Below are 24,325 nucleotides of genomic sequence, written 5' to 3' on the forward strand. Positions count from 1 at the left end.
GGCCTTGAATATGTGAAAATCAAACTAAGAGTCTGTACAAGCTGCAAAACCAATACACGTCGCGGTGAGTATCGGTATAGTATTAAATGACGGAAAACACTTGGGTGGGAAAAATAAACTAGAGAATAATGCCCTGCAAAACTTGATCAGTCATAAATTTTGTGAAAATCAACAGCAACCTACTACCATACAAACTTTGCAAGCTTTCAACCGAGTGTATGTGATGTAATAGAGTTGAGGTTGAACTACTCGAGTTGAGTGGGTATAACAACGCTAGTAGACTGGAGCAGCACAGTAATCCAAGAACGACCACGACCAAGAAGCGATGAGACGACAGAACTTGAAGGAGAAGGGGAAGAAGAAGGAAGAGGAGTTAGAAGGAGGAGCGAAAACTCTCTTCGTCACAGGAACAATATGTTTGAACGTCGACCATCACCCACCCACCAGCGCGAGCGCTATCATAAACATTGATCTAAGAGTTCACAGAGTGGAGCAGAAAATGTACCAACGTGGAACAGAGCATGGCGGCGGTGAGTTTGAAGGAAACTATAGAGATGAAAACGGGCCAGCCAACCAGCCAGCAGCAATAGTGCGGTGATTGTCCTCATCTCTCATCGTAGACGGCAGCGAAGAACCCAGGCTGGGTGAAATATGAGCGTTGATAGCTGGCCTTTCCCGCACCACGGGCGCGAGAGCCACCCCCGAAAAATGGACACTTCTTCTCCTGTCTCTGCAACGGCATTCCTCGCCTCGAGCTTAATGCTCGGCCTCTTTCTTTCCCCAAAAAAAAAGCTCTTCAACGGCTGCTTGACAGTGGACCTAGCGGCCCAAGGCGTAACGGATATACTCACCACAAAAACCACCCTCGAGTAATAGGGTCAACGCGATACGTCGTAGTTGGTTTTGTTTCACTACTTTATTTACCTCTTTCACTGAATGAACTTTTTATCCCGTAGGTGAATGCTACTATACCTTGCCTACACCGTGAATGTTGGGGCTTCAGCTCTTAACGATTCTTGCAAATGTTACATAAAGTTCGTTGAAGCCTCCATTTCTTTTTTCTTTGTTTATGAATAATTAAATTCACTCCTATAGTACAGAATCGTGTCATCTTGGGGTTTTTCAAATCGTGCACTTTGTATCCGTGATTTGTTTTGACATATCTGAATTAATTTTTTGGCAAAGATTGATGGGTATAGACTTGAGAAATTATACATAGTTTGAAAGTTTTTCATGCAATACATTTATGTAAAGATTTTCATTCCTATCTGTTATATTCGTATATTTTCCTTCCGTCTCTGGAATATTATCGTGTACACTATTGAGTATTAAAAACAGCGTCGTCATTTTTACGATTCTTCATGGAATCCGGTCTCGTATAACCGTAGCAGCAATAAAGCAATAGAAGTTTCATAATAAACTTACGTATATATATACGTATATCCAGAATGCACAAATTTTAAAGTAGATAACCGTAAAGACCTTCGAAGTATGGCTCATGATCCATTTCTTGACTTCGAAAAGATATCTTTATGTTCAGAAAATATCTTTCGCGATTCTTAGACGCCAAAAACTTCACTTCTGTCAAACACATCATGTTGACTACTTCAACTTTTCTCCCGTCTCGGTACCTTTTTCTTGTTTCCTTTAAATAGTTATCGGAATCTATCCGAATCCCACGTACCATCCTAGTATTGGTAACATGCTTATAGTTTATGATACAGAAGCTTGAGGGCCACTCCTCATTGTCTATACATTAATTCACTATAACTGCGAGTGCCAAATTCTCTAATAATATAAACCTTTCGGAACTGTACTGATTTCCTGAAAATACCTCTTACCGAGTTTACTAATCGATTGTAGTCAGAGACAGCAAATTACAGCCACACCCTCATTTGCATTTCGTTTATATTGCACCGCGTGCAAGCCGCAAGAATAGCTAAAATACAAGAGTGCATGGAAGTAAAAAATCAGAAACCACCGTTTGTATCGGTTGTCCTTGGGCTTTCCTAACTTTCAAGATAGTATTGACGTGGTTACAATGATGGGAAATGGAAAAGCTGCGGAAAAACGTCTGATTGTTGTATTGCAAATTAGTGATTCAAAATATTGTATTCGAGTTTTTGAAAATTATGTCTCTACTACTAAGTATGTAATTTTCTTTAATCTCACAAATTGCATTATCATTTCGAAACATCAGAGAATTTGAAAAAGCATTTGTACATTGATTATCGATTCCCTACTTTAACTTTGGGTACATTTTTTCCGTCATATTATGTCCAGATCATTTCGATATTGTGTATAAATAGTCGATTTTTATTAGCAAAATCTCAAGAATCTAGAGAATTTGAAAAGTCCAAGTTTGTATTAACACGGACTACAAAATATTATGTACGGCATTTTATGCCATTTTAGTTTTTGCGAATTAAGTTTTCATCCAGTTTTCATAGCATGGACCTCCACTGTCAGAATCTATCGATCTGCTTCGAGGCACTACGGCAAAATCAAATTTTCCAAAATCCTACGGTGATGTTCCCTATTAAAGAATTTAGTGTATTCAGCAGGAGTTCCGACCAGCTGATCGTTCGTTTAATTTCAACTTTTAGAGAGTCTGATCCTGTAGAAAAAAACCTACGATTGGCATAAGTAGAAGAAATTTTAATGATTTTTCGCGAAGGAGTGATTTTTGAAAATATACAATTTTTAGAACGTGACCAAATTTTCTAATGAAAATTGAAGTATCTTAGGCAGTAAACTTTCACCCAAGTATCATTTCACCAAAGATGCAATGTCTTTTTGAAAATTATGAACCCATACTTTGAAATCCAATTTTGAGACTGCGGAAAACCGAGTCATCAACTCGTAACATTAAATATACAGCTGGAGAACCTATTTAATACTGAATTTAAATAGTACAACGCGTTGCGTTATCGTTATTAATCGGCAGGAAAATGTCTTGTATATATGAAAAAGTAGAATGAGTCATACCGTCTACCAATCATAATCACTATTCGTCACTGTGTTGTCACAGCTGTAGCCGTTAGATAGACTGATGTAGTTCACCAATGCAATTTGATTAGTTTTAGCTAAAGACTAAACACATTTTCACAAGCTCAAACAGCTCGTCTAACCATGCGGTAAATTATACTAATTATAATAGGTACAAGAGAGATTTAATCATTAAATTAAAAACAACCATCGTTTAAATGTAATGGAACAAACTAATTACTGACCTACATTCCCAAGATAAATGAATAGATATCGTCTGATTTGCTTAAGTTTCATTAGATCTAATTTGCTCCACATTTTATCTTCATCCAAACTGATCTAAATATATACATAATTTATAGATCTGACGATATATAATTCATAAGTTTGATCAGATCATATTCGATTGGATAAAGACAAAATTTTGGTTTAATTAGATCAAATAATATCTATTCCTTCTTCCTCAGGTCGCATTGCTTTCTAAATGAATAGGCCCAGTCGGTAATAAAGATAAATACTTTTTGTAAGCTTGATTAGCAAAAAGTATGCGCAGTAATTTCATTAAATATGTTTTCACCTTATTCTCCAGTTGATCCTTTGTTTAAGTGTGAAAATCTTTTCGTGCAGAACGTACCAAGAGTATCACGTTAAAGTGCAAACTCCGAGCCGACAAATGCTGCTGCGATATGAACTTATGCGTGAGTTGGCGCTGGGAGTTGATTGGAGTTTGCTTGGAGTTTGCACTTTCAAGTGAGACTCTTGGTATGACATGATTATATATTTCTTCCTGAAGGTTGATTATTGACATTAAGCTACGTATTACTGCAAATATAACTAATACACGGCACCAACAAATCTTTTGCAATTTTGCATAGAGAAACTCACATCTCCTGACGGAGTTCAGGATCTTGATTATAAATTATCTCTCATTCAGTTTGAAGTATCCCTAAACATTCACTATTCTGATTTATTTCAGGTGGCATGACTTAGGCGTAGATACATCCAGGCCCATTCACTTGGCTTGGCTCTTACAATCAGTGGGAACAGTAGGAGTGACAATCGGCATTATATTGCGAGGGCGTGCCTGACCCGAGGGATGTCACTTCTGTCACCTCGGGGGGGCCGGAAGGCTTCCATTCTCTGCTTTGCGGGACTGCTTTTTCTTCTGGTCCTCTACCAGCTCGGTATCATTTGCGGATCCTCCAAGGACGGACCGACTTCAGTGATGATTGCCAAAGAGGTAAGCTTCCCGGTTTCTCTTAACGAATCATGTACTTTAGCTGATTGTCGTGTTAGAAAGCATGCTATTCTACAAGTTTTTGTTTGCCTATGCGGAGAAATTAAGTTAATCTCGGGTGAATGCATCAACACTGAGTAGCCACGAACTATTGATTCGATGCTGGTATAACCCTTGACTTACTGAAGCTTTCGCCCTATGCTGATGCTGAAACTCAAGTTCTCCTGTGTGTGAACGCTTGATCTCACTTGAACGACACCGTCAACGCTTTTCTTACTGATATTTTCAATTAAAATTGGAATATCTGATCTTTACACAATAGAAGCATATTTTTTAAACAACAAATATGGGGTTTAAGCAAAGATTGTAGATATCGGCAAAGTTTCATTAATTGTATAGGACAAAGAATCTCACTTCGACTGTATCCGCATGCAAGATGCGATGTGTAATAGAACCTGAAGATTAAACGATTTCTATGAAGACCAATCAAGCAACGGGAGTAAAACGCGTTACCAGCGTATTCCTTTGAGAGTTTTTACTTAATACGTGTAAAACCCGGATTTGAACCAAGTTTCATATGAATCTGCGTAGATTTTTTGTATCCCCTTATCTCTATACTATGAAAATTACGCAGCAGATTTAAAATTGCATAGATAAAGTGTCTTTGAGACGGTTCAACTCTGAGCGGAAAAAAACCGATGGAACAAACTCAGACTGGCTTCGAAGATTCACACCGACGCGCCAGTCGTGAAATGGAGCCTTCAGTCTAGGATTTTTGGTTAACAAAACACGAAAATGGTTCATGTGTCGCTAAAATACATACCATACTTTTGATACAGATTTGTAAAATTGTGGACTAAGCACTCGTGTGATCACAGCATGCGCCTTGAATCATGCTGCAAGCTTCACACTCTTTGGAAATCTACCACTTTCCGCACTAGGACCCCAATAAACTATTGCATATGAAGAGATTTTCAAAGAAATGATTTCGGTAATGAGAAAATTGGAAGCAAACTAAAGTCACTCGAATAAAGAAAATTTGATGCTTCCGCTAAACCTATACAGCTAGAATTGCTAGTAGTTAGATCAAAACTGAATTTGATCCCTATTAATGGCGAGTCTAATATGTACACACGAGGGCAGTGATTCTGAGACGACTAGCTTTTGAACACCTCGGTTACGTTGACAATGCAGATGTAGGTAGCGGCCAGCCAACAATGACACTGCAGGTTGAATCTGTATTGCCAACGTAACCGACTACCTAACGAACCAAACAATCAAATTTTGAGCGCCAGAGAGCTTAATACACAATTATGATATTTTCAGGATATTCAATCATCTTTTTTAATCCTTCTGCTAGGTATAGTCTTTGCTTTTTGATATTTTCTAAATAATCAATACAAACTTAAACGCATTTTGGTTTCAAATGACTATAGTTGTTGAGGAGTAAAAAAAAAAACTTCAATCCCGCGAAAATTAATCTTCATCAGAGTTATCATTTTTGTTCTTCAAAATTGTCAGAAAAACAAAATTTCAATTACTGTAATTGCACGTTATTCAGTCAAGAAATTGTTAGCACCTTAGATACTCGACAGTGGACGTTATCGATCGGCCAATTAATCCGCCAATAATTCAACCGTCTAGCCTAATTAGTTGATAACAATTCATCAAGTATTAGCGTTCGATATATGCGCATTGATTATTAACCACAAATTAATTCATTCTCATCAAATTCCAATCCATTTGTCAAGTGTTAAGTGCATTGAATAATTACAACAGACTCCTTGATAAATTTCGTCATGTCATAGAAATACCGCATTCAATTATAATGATTCCTTCGGATATCCTTCTACTTCTTCGGCGTTTATTTCATACTTTCTTATCTTGGTATTATAATACTATTGCTTGCAGTTTGTGTGTAACATAACTAAATAAAAGAATGTAAAATCGAAGAAGCGATCCCAACTACATTTCTCTTAAATTTGCGTTTCTTTCTTTTGGCAGAAATATGTAATGGGTGCTTCTGATCACAAAGTCTATACCTATGACAGAACAATGCCGTTGATATTCATCGGCGGTGTTCCCAGGTCAGGAACAACCTTGATGCGAGCAATGCTTGACGCCCACCCCGACGTAAGGTAAGCTAAATCGGTTTAATCTACTTTCAATTTGTTTGGAGTTGGCCATCGAGTGTTACAAATTCAACCTTAAAGAATTGGAGAAGTCCGAACAAAGTGACGTTACTCGATAACTCGTTTCCAGAAAGCACAATACTAGCAAGGCATGGTACTGATAGTGTTCCAATTTGCCATTTATACCCTGAACACAAGCAATCATTTAAGTTTAACATAAAACTGAATAGACTACTTTCAATATAAACACATTTACTTTGAGGAAATTTTCCGTACGATGTTTTATGAAGCATTTAACGTAAAGTGAGCCACTTTTTTTTAGTGACCATCACCGATTCTAATCCACACCGGCTATTTTGTCCAGTGGTCATAGGTTATTTAGAGGGAAAAATTGGAACCATCGAAATTTTTTTTATTGGATTCAGACATAAGTAAATATGCCAATCCTAAAAAATAACATAGAAATTTTCAGTGCTTCAATTGTTTAAACAATTAAAAGTTACTTTTTATGATTTTTTTGTAAATACCTCGGGAACTACAATTCCGATTTTAATTTTTTTTTTATCTTGTTCCTTAATCAATTCTCTACAAAAAATGTTTAAACAATTTTTCGGTCTACTCGATAGTTTAGAAACTGCACACGTTTAACGCTAATTAGCGTTCGCCCTACGTGTTGCACTGCTCTCCCTGCGTATCTCGCCGCTCTGTCAACCGTGTATACGCCAGTGTTTTTGAAACGATGTTTACTTGTATTAATTTTTATGTAAAATTGGCGCATGAAAACTAAAAAAAATAGACAATGAGTATATAAAATTAATTTATTTATGCATAATAAATAATAACGGAATAGCTAAAATACCGCATTACTAATGGCAAAAGGGCGTATCAAAAGAAATTTTTTTCCCCAATCAACTCAAAAATGTGTATAATGTATAAATCTATGGAAAAGATGAGAAGAATTTTTTTTTTGGGATACGCCCTTTTGGCTTCAAGAAAAAAATTCTTAAAGCCAAAAGGGCGTATGTTTTTTTTCAACTTATCATCAATTAGATCAAAACACGAAAAAAATCACACGAATGGTCAAAATAATGATTCCACAACTCAATCTGTTTGAAAAAATATTTATTCAAATGAAAAAGATTAAAAAAATTTTTATGACTATTCATGAAAGCAGTTAGCGATGCCAAAGTATTGACAGGTTAAGTTAGTGGTTGGTAGTTTTATGGAAGTTGGTTCATTCTGATGAGATACGTAGAGTGTTAACTTTTGCCATACCTGTGTGCCACCTCTTGTTTTGCGACGTCATGCGTCATCTCGTCACAGTAAAACATCTTTCTGTTCCAACGGATCGATAATAGGATAGAATGGTCCAAGTGATTGTGAAACGTACACAATAATAAGCAATCAACAAAAAGGTTCCACTTTTTTGCTTCTCATTTTTCAATCGTGTTTCATGTAAATCAAGGTAACGTAACCGATATGAAATATGGTAGTGTGTCAATGTCGATTGTGAGTTTCATAGCAGTAAGCAGACCTCATTTTTGATTGCGTTGTTTATTATTAATTTGAAGCTTTATGTTCGTCTAGTCTATCGGATTGGTCATTGGGACATGTTCTATAGGCGATGATAGAAACATACAAATCAACAAATAAATGAGTCATGCATTTGGTGGAAATGAAAAGGTTTAGGCTAATCGATTCATCTTTTGCGTGTTACGTGAATAAATATAATCGAATGCGAATCAACGTACGTAACATGCCATCTTATTTGAGGCACCATGACTATTCTTCCACTAGCTCTGGTTAGCGTTGTTTTCTCAGATCCATGGTGAACGAACAACCTTCTCCTGGGCACTTTCTTGCTAGTAATTTGTGCGTGACACAAATGTTTCTGATTGTTATTGAGGCTGTTTTGCAAATTTGTATCGATTGCACAATATCGCATCTTCGTTATTTCGATTCTTCATTTACACCTAGCTCAGAGGATCTATTTTGTGCAATCACAAGAGTCCGTAATCCAAGTGTCCGTGATAATTAACATCAATCGACATGAAACCACGGTCGTCGGACTTTTACACTCTTATGACAATCTATCACTGTTTCACTCACTCACTTATTTCGTGAAATAATTGGTATGACCGATTTTCACCAAATTTACGAATTGATTTCAAGATTACATTACATATAAACAATTAATCATAACTTAGTATAAATATTTTTACGATCCACAGCATGACAGCACCAGGGGGGCGGCCATTTCGGTTAAAGGTCTACACAACGCCATCGGGCGGTTATATTATTAACTGTTCTACCTAGCGGCCATTTTTTTATCGACTCACTTCGCAACTTTATGATAATATACTAGCCGAATACGAATTCAGATTCATGCCAAAATCAATAGAGAGCGAGATTTCGATGCCAAATATCTGTGTTTAAAACTTGTAGTAGATTGATGCACGCGTTCGATCGAAATCGTGTTCACAGGGTGCTCTGGTGTGGAGAAGAAAAAGAAGAAAAATGTTTTTTTTCATTATCTTTGATAGCAAATAGTACCAAAACCACTTGAAAGCTTACTATGAGACTTTCACACTAAGGTTATATCGGCTGGGAGTACCAACCGTGTAAGTCTCATTTAAAAATATTCTTGGATGCCTGAGATATAATAGGTTGCTTGTACACGGGAAGATAATAATAATAATAATAATATTTTTATTTTCAATAACAATATTTGAAAATCGACAGGAAATGAGGGAGAATAAACAGGGTTGACAGTCGCAGATAGAAACACTTGCATTCGCACGAGGAACAAGGGAAAAATAGGGAGTACTTAGGCCGGGTAAAGATTCTTGGTTGGATTTCGCCGTCAAAGGTATTTGGCAGCGGTTCGTTGCCGCGAATCTCGATACAATCCTACCCAAGGCATTCTCTACTTTGAAAAATATCGAGCCGTGACGTTTTTCGGTCGCGATAACGGAAGGGCTGGACTTACCTGTTCGGGACAATGCTCAGCCGTGACTTTCCTCGTTTCTGACAGCGTACGTTCGTGACATCTCTCGTTTGGGACGAGAAGCGGGCTTGAATTTTCTCGTTTGATATTACGGACGACTGTGACATTTCTCGTTCGGGACAGCGCGTGTTCGAGACTGCGCATTCTGGACAGTGAACCAAAGCGACAATGCTGGTTCGAGACTTTAAGGTGTCCAGAACATTTCCCATTCGAGACTTTGAGGGGTACCCCTTTGCGCTTATGAAACGAGGCGCTTGCTGGCTGCGCCACACGCTTGGCGAAAATTGAGTAATGTGGAAAGTATATAAAGGCGTAGAAATTTTAGATTTTTTTTTCGGAAACGCTTGAAAAGTGCGCTTTTCTACTTGCATCTGTTACTCTCCTAGTCATGGACTACACGTATATTAGAGATGGACCCAATCGGTTTCCCATGGTTGATAGAGTCTCCTTGTTAGATTGGTCCATGACCTTTGTGGAACGTTACGGAGATTGACATTGAGCTGGCACTCATAAAAAGTTGTATTTCGATACACATCATCGATATGATTATTGAGGGTAGAGAAAAGGATCAGGTGCTCAACCCTTGTACGTGATGTACCGAAACTTCGAAAAATAGTAAGTGCCTACTTCGGCTTTCGACAGTGCACCAGGCGCCTTTTCCAAAACTGATATATATATATTAACAGTCTGGAACAAATGATCAAGAAGCTAAACGCCATAATCGGTAGTAATGTCCTATTCTTCGAACTCTAGAAAAAAAATCCTGAAAGAGCAGCACCGATACTGCTATTGGTTACAGTTGAAACCATTATCGACTGGAATTTTGACCGTGGCGAACTCCATATTATACCGAAAGTTTTCGCCGAAGGATTTCAACGTGAAGCATTTTTCGCTGACGGATAAGTAAACGAATTCAGCAAGAGGGCTTTCGCTATTCTCTGCTGGTAACGTAATGTTGCTGCCTGGCAACAACGTAAATAACAGTAGTCAAAGAAATAGCCAATTTTAACACTTAAATAAACAGACCCACGCTGCTCCTAACTAGGGTTGTAAAGTTTTTATGAAAAAGTAATGCATTAATCATTAATTTTTTACTGTGCAATGAAAATAATTTTTATTGAGATTAATATTCAGTGGTTAATGGAAATTATTTTCCACTAAAATTAAAATTTAATGTTTGATCGAAATTAATTCCCATTGAAAATTGAAATTTGATGGTTAACGGAATTATTTTCCACTAAAAATTAGGAATTAAGGTGCCCTGACTTGAAAATATCAAATCGTGACGTCATAAATACGTGCAGCGCCTCTGAACGTTGAACGGTGAACTAAGGCCGCTGATTTCATTGGCTTGTTCTGTTAGATCCAACCAATGATGTCAGTTACAGATCGAAACATACTTCTTGTGGACCATAAACGGGCTGCTGTCACATGAAAAACGCGTATACGAATCGAGCCATGTTTACAAAAAAATAACTGATAGTATAAGTTTTCCCGGATAACGTGTGTGCTTTTGTACGTGTGAATCTCCCTGGCGAGGGTGAAAGAAATTGTGGAACAGTGCAATCAGTGAATATTCAACATGCGGTAGCTCCGATCGGCCATGTTTGTTGTCGCGTGATTTTATTCACTTCATCATTCTTTATTATAAACATTATCAGCTATTTGCCTGAACAGTGACTGAGATTCACACGTACACTATTATTCAAGCTACGATTTAAGATATTTCCGAGTAAGATTCATACTCTCGTTATCGCAGGATTCGTATAGGCGTTTTCACCCAATTTCCCCGCTTCTGACGTCACGAAATATATATATGACATGCCAGGTCAGCGGGGCCTTAATGGCTAATGACGCTAATGCATTATCTACAACCCTGCTGTTAATCACTGATTATAAAAACATAAAGACCATCTATTTTTAGTTCAAATCGGTCATAAGCTTAATAATGAATAACTTACACGACCTTACAACGATCCCGGTTCAGATGGCAAGAGGGCGATACGATAATCTTTCCACTTTGATCTTATTTATTTTCGAGGTCTCCTATTTGTAAGGTAAAATTTTTAACTTCTCGCTCTTCCTTCTTCGGCGAAGTCTAAAGCACATTTATTATTACACATCTTTTTTGAAGGGAGTTGTTTCTCGATCTCATATAATGTATGTGAAAATTTTCTCGGTGTCGATAGTTCAAAAATAAAAAGTCAAGTGTACTTTGACGTTTCGGTTCTTGTCCGGGGGGGGGGCTCTTTAGAACTACAATATTTATTAAATAAAAATAGTGAGAAAATCTTACATGAGCTATTAGTCTAAAGCAATGTTAAGTTGACATTGAAAATTTGTAGACAATTTTTGGACATACATTTGTATACGTCGTAGAAAGTTTAAAAGCTGGTGTGATATTTTACATCAATTTTCTTCATCGAAGTAAAATATCCATAAATTTCCACATTGCTAGCGACCTAGCATATTAGAGGTTCATGGGGGTTGAGGTAGATAAATTTGCACTTACTTCTTATCAATTCGTATTGACGACATTTCGTTACTGGTCTCGAAAAACTATGGGAACTCAAATTTTTGGACCTCTGGTACTTCCGCTTCTCTGGTTATGGAGAAAATTGAAAACAAATTTTTCCCATACCTTCTTGGAAAGTTCGATTTTCGAAACCTGTAGAGCATGCATCAACTGCCCCATTTCCGAGTAGTGTGGTAAAAGGAAGTTGGCACATGCGCACAATTCATATACTCGATTTCATATAGTAGGGTTTTTTGGCGCATGCGCACTCTGAATAACTCAATTTCACACTCTGTTTCATTGGGCGTAAGTAACCTAAGTCACAATTTGCGCACCGGTAGTAGCACTCTTGACACTTCTCAGATCAAATTTTGCTCTACAAGTGTTGGAAAAATTGCGGGGGGTACACGTCTGACTTGTATAATTACAGCGTTTGCTTTTGTTCGTGCTTCTAATTTTACACTTATCGGAAATCGCCCAATTTCTGGCATTGTGAAACAATTTACTATTTTCTTGGTACTTCCATTATGAATTGCTACGAAAAATTGACCTTATGAAAGATAACTGAAACTTTCGAAAACATTTTTTTCCCTGCTCCAATCGAGTATTGTCAATTTTTAAAGAATTCCAAGGGAAAACGAACATCAAAATCTCTGCATAATTTTGATTCAACATTTTAATATTGTCTGTCATTAGACTCTAAATTATGCTAACCAACTATGTTTCAGATGTGGTCAAGAGACCAGAGTCATACCTCGTATTCTACAGATGAGATCTCACTGGTTGAAGTCTGAACGAGAAAGTATCAGGCTAGAGGAAGCTGGAATCTCAAAAGAGGTGAGAATCTAGGAACTACATGAACTTAACTAAACTATATCCATTCCACATTTATCATTTTTCTACAATCTGTAATTACTGAACCAGGAAGTTACGTATCTACTGACACAAATGAAATAGCGCAAGTTTTGTTCAATTATCATGGTTCGATATGTTTTCCTTAATACAACAATGATCTGTGAATTTCAATTGAAATTCTAAAAAAAATTCAACATTTTTTTAGTTATTTTCATTTTTCAATTTTGAACTTTAAATAAAATGTAAAGATTGTTGTCTTAGGAAAGATATACCGAACACTGAAAATTGAAAAATAAATATTAGTCAGTTCAAAAATGAATGAAAAAAAGCGTTTTTTTCTGCGCATTACAATTGTGGTTGGAATTTTTTTGGTCATGGCTACAGAATTAACGTAATTTTTTTCATAATGTAAAAAGATGTCGAAATAATTGTTGAAATACGATCATTCAAGTCACTTCGGGAGCTCTGGAGAGGGTAGGAAGAATCTGAAAAAAAATTGGAATGATTTTTAGGGTCGAAACAACAATTTACAAAATCGCCGACCCAATCCAAAAGGGTTAAGGTCAGACCCTAGTCGAATTGACGTGGACTGCGGCATGTATATACGTGTGCTGCACGGCACTGTCTATAATGCCGAAATAAGACGGGAAAAGTTGGCAGGAAAAGTTGTTGAAGTACCACAGTAATAAAATAATACTGCGGCTCTGCGTGAATAAAGTTTTAAACATTTATGCTAAAGCGGTCGTGAAACAAAATTTTCAACGAGGATTCATTGCAACTGTTCGCTTTTGTTCTTCAAAATTAGATCTTTGCGATATTATGTTGCTGAACAGGTGATGGACAGCGCAATTGCCGCATTTTGCTTAGAAGTGATCGCAAGACATGGTGAGCCAGCTCCTCGCTTGTGCAACAAAGATCCACTCACCCTCAAGATGGGCTCATACGTCCTCGAGCTTTTCCCAAATGCAAAATTCCTCTTTATGGTACGCGATGGCAGAGCAACAGTTCATTCTATCATCTCGAGAAAGGTAAGCACTCCCGCAATCATATACATTAAATAGTGTTCTTACGGCATGGGCATTGAAAAGTTCACTTTTTGTGGCAGTTTTCGTTCCGTAAAGTGACGCTTTATTCGGCAGCGAACAAAGTTGCGGAATAAAGTCTTTATTTCGCAGTTTTGATGCGCAGTTCGAAGTGCGCATTCCAAACTGCCGAATAAAGTAGCTTCGTCGAACAGATCGCGACATAACCTCACTCTTCGTTTTACTTTTCAATGGCCATACCGTAAAAAAGTATTGTATGTGGCATACCCGTAAACCGTTTTTTGGGTCGGATAATTTTAGCATTCGCTTCCGGCTCGTCCTGAAATCTTTATCCTTGCCAAAAAACAAGCGGTTTACGGGCATGCCACATAAATAGCTACTTTTCGTCAATTTCTGTTTACACGTTGTGCGTATAATTGAGCCGTCAGATCGTAAAATCAACACAAAATGTTTCTGGCTGTTCAATATGGTCCCTTTATAAAAAAAAAATAAAAAACATTAATGGTGACACCGCAAATTTGCGGATACACCCCTTATTTGTGGATTGAACCCCTACTTTTGGGCGTTCAACGTTAACTTCGAGGGATATCCCAAAAAGTAGAAGGTAATCCATCAGTAATTGAAAGTTCATCCCCATGAGCCTACAGGTTAACTTCCAACAATTGGGCTTATTTCTCTGAGTTGACAGTGATCCCTTGATTTTGTATGTACAGCCTCAAATTTGGGGGCATACCATCAACATTGGCAATTATTCTTATATCTGAGCACAACACCTAACTCTCGTTAAACTGCAAATGAACCAAACTAATGCGGGTGAACGTCAATCGATGAGAATTATACCCTTCAATCAAAGTGAAATTTATTCGAGTTTAGTTAAGGGTATTATAGCTGATTCATCTGCAAAGTAAAGAGCATATATCTTGTATTGTCCCGCACGACACTTTAGTGGAGGGAGGGTATTTAATTGGGAATTAATTGGTAAGTCGATTCTTGGATAACCTAACTATATATTTACAAGTTGAATATAAGAAATCTGGTTACAAAACGAGGGGTTAATTACTAGTAAAATCTGGTGTGCACTTTCCGGAAATCTTCTGTAATCTTTGAGATCTCGTGAAATCTTCCGAAATATCTCGAAATCTTTAAAATCTTCTGTAATTTTTGAGATCTCGTGAAATCTTCCGAAATTTCTCGAAATCTTAGAAATCTTCTATAATTTTCGAAATCTCTTGAAATCTTCTGACATTATCTGAAATCATTTAATATCCCTGAAATCTCACAACGTGACTTTTTATGTGTAAGAATTCCTTGCTATGCTAGTTTTCTCGCGACTCAAATGCGTGTGAAGGACTCGCACGAGTGTATTTATTTCAGCTGCGATTAAACAGCATAGCTTGTCTTCACATTCACAACGAACTTGTCGATCAATTGATATGGACCGAATTTTAAATGAGTTTATTTAAAAAACAATAGCACACAGCGTACTATTTTCGAACTGTTGGAGTGAATAAAACAAAATCAGAAAAATTCAGAAAAAAACAACCCTCCCCCCCCCTGTCCTTACTAATTTAGTAAGATCAAGTTACCGACCTTTTTGCGTTTACTTACTATTTGATGTTGATCGGATTAGGAATTTGGAAGATTTTTAGAAATGTGCTGCTGCTTGCTGATTGGTCGATTATCGTGATTGGAGGGAATTTGGGAATCGTCAAGAATTTGTACCGGAAATATTGGTTGCAGTAATAAAAATTTTGTACTCATGAGGGAAGTGGGAGCATGCAGGTCATGAAACCGAAATCTTGATCGTAATCTTTATCAAGAGTTACAAATGCAAACTTAACTAAAAGGTTAAAAATGTTATACATACAGGAAAGTTCTTGATAGCACCCAGTCCGAGTCCATAGACTTATAGCGATAGACTTCGCGTCTTACGGGGCCGCTGAAGCCCAAACCGAAGGACAGAGATAGTCCTGGGTTAGCCCTCTCTGTTGCACGATCGTAACAGTAGGGAGCAACGCCAGGCGGGCAAAGCGATAAGGCAAGCGAGGAAATATACTTGTATAAGCTGTATTTCCTCCGCCAAGTCACCGATTAGAGGCGAGGGCCGGCCCCAGCTGTTGCTCTCTCCATCTTATCATGGCTTTAGCTCGGTGCACAGACCGCGCAGTCTTTAAGTTATGGGTCACCACCACTAGCGCCAAAACACACCAGTTTTCGTCAACAGCATATGTCCGCTACGCTTGGCTCACAATCCGGCAAAAGTTGTGCATGTATTGGCACTGTCGGTAACCGCGTCGTTCAAACCGCGACGTTTTTTTTTACTTAGCATACGATGGAAGGGAATAAATTTATTGGTTCAAGTGGTTAATAGCTACATATTGAAGTGTGTATAAAAAATTTTTACTACAATTTATAACTCTGCAGTATACAATAGGTGTTTATTCAAAAACAAAATATAGTAGTCACCCTTTTTATATTCAAAATATGGTAGATTCAACTATATTTTTCTAAAACTGTACTCCAATAATGCTTAACGGCAATATATTTCCTATCACAAAAGTTTTGATTTCTTAGTAGGGTTTCACATTTATAACGGCTTGGTAGATAATACCTCCAGTTTTTTAGGTAAAAATATTTGCAGCTTCACATTTTGGACGACAATGATTGAAAGTTCCTGACTTTCATTTTCCCGAAGTTCCAGTTTTCTTAGCATATTTTAGAATAGGTAAATGTTACGAGTTTTCGACGAAGACAAAAATATGCTATCCTTAAGATAAGGAGATAGGTTCAAAAATTATTTTCGCTCTAACCTCAGGTTCGATATTTCATGAGGTGTCAGAAGTCATTCCAAACGGCTTGAAAAATTTTATATACCGTTTTATGATGCATCGGCTCAATAGAATTCCGTACATTATTGGTTTGGTTATTAAGTATCGAAAATTAACTGTATGTATACTGTTGAATGAATATTGATTTCTCGGTGTCATCGGTCTGTATTATCAGGAAAATAATCCATTTTTTACTATTCGGCCCTACTGGGGGGGGAGGCCCTCCTCAGAACTTTCATTACGAACATCGTCAACATACAAAAATTAGCGACACTATGTAACATAAAGGTTCATATAAACCAACAATATTATTACAAGAAAGTATAGAAAGAAGGAAACTTACATTGGGATACATGGAAATTTGCCTAAAGGCCGTTAGCGGTATCAAATCAGAAGAAGACGGAAACCTCGTGTAATCGCCTAGTTGTCAATTGTGGTCAAGAAGAAAGGATGAATTATCTGCAATCAATGTCACCAGGCCAAAGTAGCTTACCGGGAAATGGGGACCCAGCTGACTTATATGTCAGGTTCTTTATGACCCATCTTATGTTTTTCCAAATTGTACAATCTCTCGTGCCAAGAACGAAATAGCAAGACGGAGTCGATGTTAATGGCGGAATGGACTTAGCAAAGAAGACCACAAACCAAAACAAAGGATTTCAACACGGCGATATGTGAGGACGGAAACATGGAGCCAAACAGGCGGTGTGGCGTTGGCAACTAGTCCAACATGTTAAGAAGTTAGATCCTCCACCGCGGGAAGATTTGGATGTCTTGAGTTATTCAAAATGAGGTTAAAGTAGACATTGCTGAGATTATCCGTGTCGGATCTTAAATTGCAGGAATTGCGTTCTCCTACAATACTACACATTTCAAGAATGAGCCGCTTTCTATAATGTTTCTCGCGGTGGAGGATACTAACTAACTTCTAGGAAATTAAAACTATGATCGAGTTCTACTTTATGTTTTGTCAGGGCTGTTCATTTTTCCTGGTCTGCAAAAATGTTACGTTTATATTCATTGCCTCTGGTCTTCAGGTGTCTGCTAGTCTGACCTATATAGCATTTGTTGCAATCACCACACAGAATCTTATACATAACATTGGAACATTGTTCAATAGGAATGCGGTCTTTAGGTAAAACAAACAGCCCTGACAAATTGCTTACATTTTCAAAAACTCATTTAACATTAACCGTATTGAGAGCGCGGCCTATTTTTTGTGACAGCCCTTTAACGTAAGGAAATGTCATAAAAACTTTATTGTTGACCTCCGGATTATCATCACCTATGACTGCCCGATCCTTCTGTTAATTTATTTCTAAGGTGAAAAACCCTGTCCGAAATGCACCGATCAATCAACTACGGAGGATTATTGTTAAGAAGGAGGACCTCTTTAATGAGTTCCATGTTCTTGCAGTGAAAAGAGTGATCCGCTAATAGGATAGACTGTCCAACAAGTTGTAAATATTGGTAATCAGCAGGAAAAAACTTGGGTGTCTTAAATAGTTCAATTTCTATGTTTACATTGACATGCCTGAACTATAACCACGTCATAATAGAGTAGTTTCTGAAAGGTATACGATACAAAATTATTCATTACTAAACAGCACCGGTCATCAGATACCTACGTGAACTAACATCTGAAAGCACAAGTCTAGATTTAATTCAGAATTTAATAATCCATGTATTTATTTCATTGTCCGAATTAGTTGGTAAGATGAGAGTACCTAGTAACGATCTCATGTGGCAACCGGAAAACTAGGTTAAACACGTTAAAACAAGGACTCACCGTAAAATAAAAAATGTGCAATTGTCAGTGTTCTCTTTTTGAACAATACGACTAAATTACATATTTTCCCACTCGAACACGTGCCAAAGCTTTACATTCAATCATTCTAATTCAAGAATTCTCCAGACGATGTTATATATTTAACGACGTTGCTGATCCGCTTTTGGTCATCTTTTTCAGGTAACGATTACAGGATTCGATCTCACCTCATACCGACAATGTCTGACGAAATGGAATCATGCTATTTCCGTGATGCACGGTCAGTGTAAGGAGGTGGGGGCTGATAAATGTCTGATGGTTCCTTACGAGCAGTTGGTTCTTCATCCCAAAGATTGGATGAAGCGAATACTAGCCTTTCTTGATGTTCCATGGAACGAATCTGTTCTTCATCATGAAGAGTTTATCAACAAACCTGGAGGTGTACCTCTCAGCAAGTAAGTAATAACGTCTTCTGTCATTCTACTCTCGATTAACGATCCTCTCTTTAACTCAGATAAAAAATCACCCTCCTGTCAGGAAAATCTCGTTATTGGATCAAGTATCGCCTCACCAAATACCGTCGTTTCTTGTCGTAGGGTTGAGCGGTCATCGGATCAGGTAATCAAGCCCGTAAACCTCGAGGCGCTGACCAAGTGGGTCGGCCACATCCCGGATGACGTCGTTCGCGACATGCCCGACATCGCTCCGATGCTCTCGGTCCTCGGCTACGACCCCTACGCCAATCCTCCAGTTTACGGAGCCCCGGACAGCTTGGTCAGCGATAATACCAGAAGGTATATAACATAACTCGAAATCTTGCACTTTCTCAGCCTAATTCTATAAGATATAGCCACGCCTCTCGACCAACGATGATCCTTTCAGATACCCGAGGGATATGTGGCGTGGACGATTTTTAGTTCACTCCTTAAGGGGGGATTTTTTTTTTTTTCTCTCTCTAAATTTATCGCTTTTTTTTAAATTTTTTGGCGAAGAAACTGCACCACGGATCAATGCGAAATTTGACATGTGGACTTATTTATCTTTTATCTATTCACAAAAAAATTAAAAATCATTTCCCCCCAAAAATACGCCTCCCACCCCCCTCGACCTGCGATGATCCCCAGTTGACGGGGTGCATGATTTGAGTCTTCTCATTGATCCTGTTGCAAAAATCCAAAAACATTTTACTTTACGTATGCGAAAAAAAAATTCGTGATATTATGAATTCAAAATACCGATTGATCAAAAAAAAATAGATCGTTCTTTTCGTTATAAACAAAAAAATGTCCAACGTATTGCTTTTTTTTCATCAAACGTTAGATGGACGTCGACTGAGCATGCTTTCCAAATTTGAAAGCAGTCTGTTAAATAGTTTTTTAGATATCGAGCACACAAGTTGCAAAAATCTGTTTCGAGAAAAACGTGTTTAGACGGTATTTTTGGTAGGAAATGATTTCACAGAAATTGGCCAAATTTTCACAGTTGCACTGAATGGATCGAACTATCCGGTATGATGCCACTCGGTGGTAATGAAACACACATTTTAAGCCCAGTCCCATGAGATTTGATGGTGAAATGACGAAATGGCAGCTGATCTGGTTTTCGCTTACGAAATACACCGAAATCTCATTTTGACGACATTTGTTACCGACATTACGCGCATGCCGGTAATGTATGCGTGTAATGTCGGTTAAAAAATTACCGGCATGCGTGAAAGGTCGGTATCTCGGTCGGTAAAATGTCTTCAAAATGAGATTTCATTGTACTTCGTGATCGAAAACCAGATCAGCTGCCGTTTCGTCATTTCACTATCAAATCTCATGGAACTGGGCTCAAAATGTGTGTTTCATCACCGCCGAGTGGCATCATACCGGATATTTCAATCCATTTAGTGCAACTGTGAAAATTTGGTTAATTTCTGTGAGTGGTAACCAATCTGTAAAATTTTTTTCCAAATTTTGAAAAAGTAAAAATACGCTCCACTTTTTGCCAAAATAAGGCATTAATTGCCCAAGTTTCACTCTGATCGCTTGAATGGTATAAGAGTTTTGCATCCCCGCGTAGTCGAGGTGTACAACGCGTCTTTATAAGCACCTTAAGGGATATAAAGTATGCCATTTTTTCGCTGTCAAGAAAATTTTGTGCTCCCTACAATCCACCCTGATGTCCCTGATGTTGAGCCTACGTAGAGATTTTTAATAGATAATTAACATCGAAGTGATATAAAGTGAAGACTTTTTGAAGCTTGCCATCTCAAGCAATTATTGATCACTAACGGCGTTTTTAGCTAGTGGATATAATTTATAATTTCTTCAAAACAGTAGCATAATCTGTATAACATCTGGATGTGGGTAATATTTTATATAACTTTATACACGAACCTGGTTGGAATGATATGACGTAAGTCAAAGCAACACATTATCTGTGTAAAAATAACCGAAAAATATATGCGTTATATGTCCAAGATTTTTCATCATGTAGCATCGTTTCACTTAACATTGCTATTCCAATATATGATCATTCGATAATCCACACTGGACCTGGTTCGAATTGATTCTATTGATCGATGTTTTACTCAATTTGTTTTTTGTTACTCGGGTACAGTGTGAGTTAATTAAGCTCATATAGTCAACGACATAGCTAAGTAAATAAAAATTATGGAGTATTAAATAGACAAGCGACTCAGCTGAGTCAATATGAAGCACTTATTGTTAACCAAGTAGTCCAGTAGAATAAAAAAAATCATATGTATCGCAAAATTCATCATTATTCAAGTATCGACCGTTTACGAACCCTGTTAGAAATATCGAATTCAAAACCCCTCGAAGTGGCCGACGCATATTGAAAACAAAACGCTAATTTACAGGACAAGTTATTCTTGTTATATATATCTACAATTAACGTTTGGAAAAAAACAAAAGAAAGATAATTATTACTTATTCTATACGTATACGAGCAATTCTCGCTCACAATCAGGTCGAAAGTCTTCTCAATCTTGACTCTCAGATTTGAGCCAAAAATTTCTTTTCGATTACTTTTTTTAATGTACAACTGTACTCCAAAGCGTTTTTTCCTACTTCTTTTTAACACCTAATGATTTCGACCGACAAACTTTCAAAAGTTGCAAAGAATTACCAGTTGTCTTACATTTGACATGCTTTAGAAAATTGCTGCAACAAAATACCTGGAAATCCTATCGTTAACGATGACGAGATATTCTCGAATTTAAACCAGAAATAGCATATTACGAAAATACGCAATTTTTAATTTTGATGTCTTTTCTCTGGACAGAAAAAAATGTCTTCCCTAATCCAACATGAGTCGAATTTTTTTCGATCTATTATCAATGTTTTCATCAGGATATTCCAAATTTTTGACGATATTGATTGTATGGCTTGCACTCAGTTCGAATAATATTCCCAAAAACGTGAAAAATAGGGATCTAATTTTTTACTGAAAAATGAAATTGCTTCATTTTTTTCAGTTAGTTGCAACTTTTAGTCGAATTTAGTGTAAATACTTATTAAAACCCCACTTGTTCTACGTGTTGATCCTATAAATATCATTATTAATATTGACTGCATTTCAAGTATTATTTGGGTTATATTTTCGTACTCGGTGTATTCAATATTAGATTATTTTACATTATAAGGAAATACCAATCTTCACCTAAGTCATACATTTTTTCAAAATTTTCCCAGAGGCTTATGTCCTGTAAAATTCTTATTCGATCCGTAAGCCTGAAAAAAAAACGGTAAAATGGTAAAATGGAAGCTACTAAAAATGCACTTCAGAATACGTATAACAATTACACTTTGATCAGAATCGAACATGATTTTCCATCAGATTTAATATTCTGATACCGTAAATGTGTTAGACAATTCAAGGAGATTTTTGATCAGTAATTTGCTAGTTTTATCGTATTTCTGAAAGTATTCATTTTTGACGCCATCAACAATATTTTTCCGTTTGCATGGTTAGGTTAGTTTACTGAATCTAAAAGGAAAATTGCGCGCAAAAATTTATTTTTTCTAATGCCATCCACAGCATATTGTCGGACCATGCTTTTCCACCACGATTAGAGAACACAATAACTGCCTAAACATTTTATTTTGCAAAATAATATACTTGTTGGAGTATTGTCAATGAAAAATAATTGCTGAGTCTATCGAAATAAACCTTTTTAAATGACTTTTCAAAGATTCATAGCAAATCTACTCTCATATAAACTACGTTGCGTTAGACGTACTGTACATTCAGAACAAGATTTCCTCACTTTACATGTACGTTCCAGTATTTCTTAAACCTTCTTTTTAAACCTACATGACTTATGATTTGTATCTAACAAAACAAAAATGAATCATGCAAATTTTCGATTCATTTCATGATTAAAACTGAGCTACGTGACAGTTTTTCTCAAATATTCCAATTCTCTAGAGATATAAAGATGCATAAAATAGTACGAATTCTACCACAACAAATTCTTTAATTCGATTTTCAGAGTCTTAGCTGAGGGTCAAATATGGGCAGCAAAAGTAAAGAAGCTAGCACTTCAGGAGAAACCTCTTCAGCCACCAGCTACGTTCACTAAAGATTCCAGCGACCTGCCAAATGCGTGACACCGAGTTTATATCCTCTTCGGAATGCACTCCTCTTCGCACAACTTGAATGTGTACAATTACTATTATTACGTTTAACCAGACTCACGAACAGAGTATCGAATTTATCGTCGTTAATTTCACCCGAATTAGGACGATGACCAAGAACCTTACAATTAACGCGTCGTATCCCTGGCAATATATCACATTACAACATTACACCATCTTGTTACACCACTCCTAATTAATATATGACTTATTAGTAACGTTGGGTAAAATAGAAGAAGAAGTAGAAATGTGGCTATAAAGATAAAGTGATGCCGAATAAATTATCCGTATTGCAAGATGACATTAAACTTCTTTTTTGTTGCTCAAAGTGACACTTAATTTGCTCTAACATATATATCTATAATAAATTTTCAATATTCTTTTTTCACTGTTTTAAAGTTGATATCCAGTTCCAATACTTTTTGCATAAAAACTTGATCCTACTTTCAAATATTCTACTTTTCTTTTATGGCTGGCAGATTTAAAAACTATTATATTCCAACTAGCAATTGTACAGATATTACCAACAGTTGCCAGTATATCAATTGTAGATGCTTTGAAAAGAGTACAATTAAACTGGGGTCCGCGATAATTAGAAGACAAAAAAATATGCGGACAGACCCCATGTAGATGCGCTTACCAACGAAATTCAGTTTGTGACTTCGTCCAAACAATGTTTAACTGATCTTTACTTAGTATTCACTGAACTATAATACACTCCAGACGCAACCACAAATCTTGGTTAAAATTGAATATACAGGTAGTCAAAGTAGATATACATATTAAAACGTACAGAAGAATACTAGATTTTATTTAAAATTTTTACTTTTCGTCACATTGTCTGAAATTTCTTTCCAAATCTGTACGAAATTTTAAACGAGGAATCTCTGAGAAACAGATTTTTAAATATTCAAAGGTTTTTAGTTATTCCACAGCTGTCACGTACAATATTCAGAAAACGTTTTCACAGTACATTTATGTAAACATATGACAAGGTTTTTTATCTATCGATGATTTATAGAATGCACTCGTAGGATATATCAAATCTTAAGCTTTACCCTGTTACATAGTTTTCAGTATATGTTGGGTGTCACACAGGGTCTTTTGCTTCTTATCCTTATTTTGGCTATTTTAATTGCGCCAAAAATTCTGAAAAAATTCATGCATGTCCTTTGAGGCGTCTAATTCAAGATCCAGTAGTTTGTTCATTTAATTATTTATTTGGGAGAAAAGCCGCGCACTTTCTAGTTTACAAAATATATACATAACAAGAAATCATGCAAAGCACGAAGGACGCCATATGACA

The 24,325-nt window shown here is 36.9% G+C and overlaps 1 protein-coding gene across 1 annotated transcript; it reads left to right on the forward strand.

Moving 5' to 3' along the window:
* Positions 1-3,962: 3,962 nt before the first annotated feature.
* Positions 3,963-23,330, forward strand: LOC124408184 (protein-tyrosine sulfotransferase). The gene is made up of 7 exons (XM_046884932.1): positions 3,963-4,228; positions 6,230-6,363; positions 12,608-12,716; positions 13,568-13,762; positions 18,575-18,828; positions 18,970-19,167; positions 22,875-23,330. The coding sequence occupies exons 1-7, from the start codon at positions 4,085-4,087 to the stop codon at positions 22,990-22,992; spliced, it is 1,152 nt and encodes a 383-aa protein (XP_046740888.1). The 5' UTR covers positions 3,963-4,084; the 3' UTR covers positions 22,993-23,330.
* The last annotated feature ends 995 nt before the right edge of the window (positions 23,331-24,325 follow it).

This window comes from Diprion similis, chromosome 7 (assembly GCF_021155765.1).
Source record: "Diprion similis isolate iyDipSimi1 chromosome 7, iyDipSimi1.1, whole genome shotgun sequence".
In the NCBI taxonomy this organism is placed as follows: domain Eukaryota; kingdom Metazoa; phylum Arthropoda; class Insecta; order Hymenoptera; family Diprionidae; genus Diprion; species Diprion similis.

Bases quoted from the DNA above. Each gene is read 5' to 3' on its own strand.
- LOC124408184 (XM_046884932.1), top strand. From the start codon at position 4,085: ATGTCACTTCTGTCACCTCGGGGGGGCCGGAAGGCTTCCATTCTCTGC. The intron at 12,717-13,567 runs GTGAGAATCTAG...GTTGCTGAACAG, and splicing joins AAGCTGGAATCTCAAAAGAG to GTGATGGACAGCGCAATTGC. The intron at 19,168-22,874 runs GTATATAACATA...TTCGATTTTCAG, and splicing joins GTCAGCGATAATACCAGAAG to AGTCTTAGCTGAGGGTCAAA.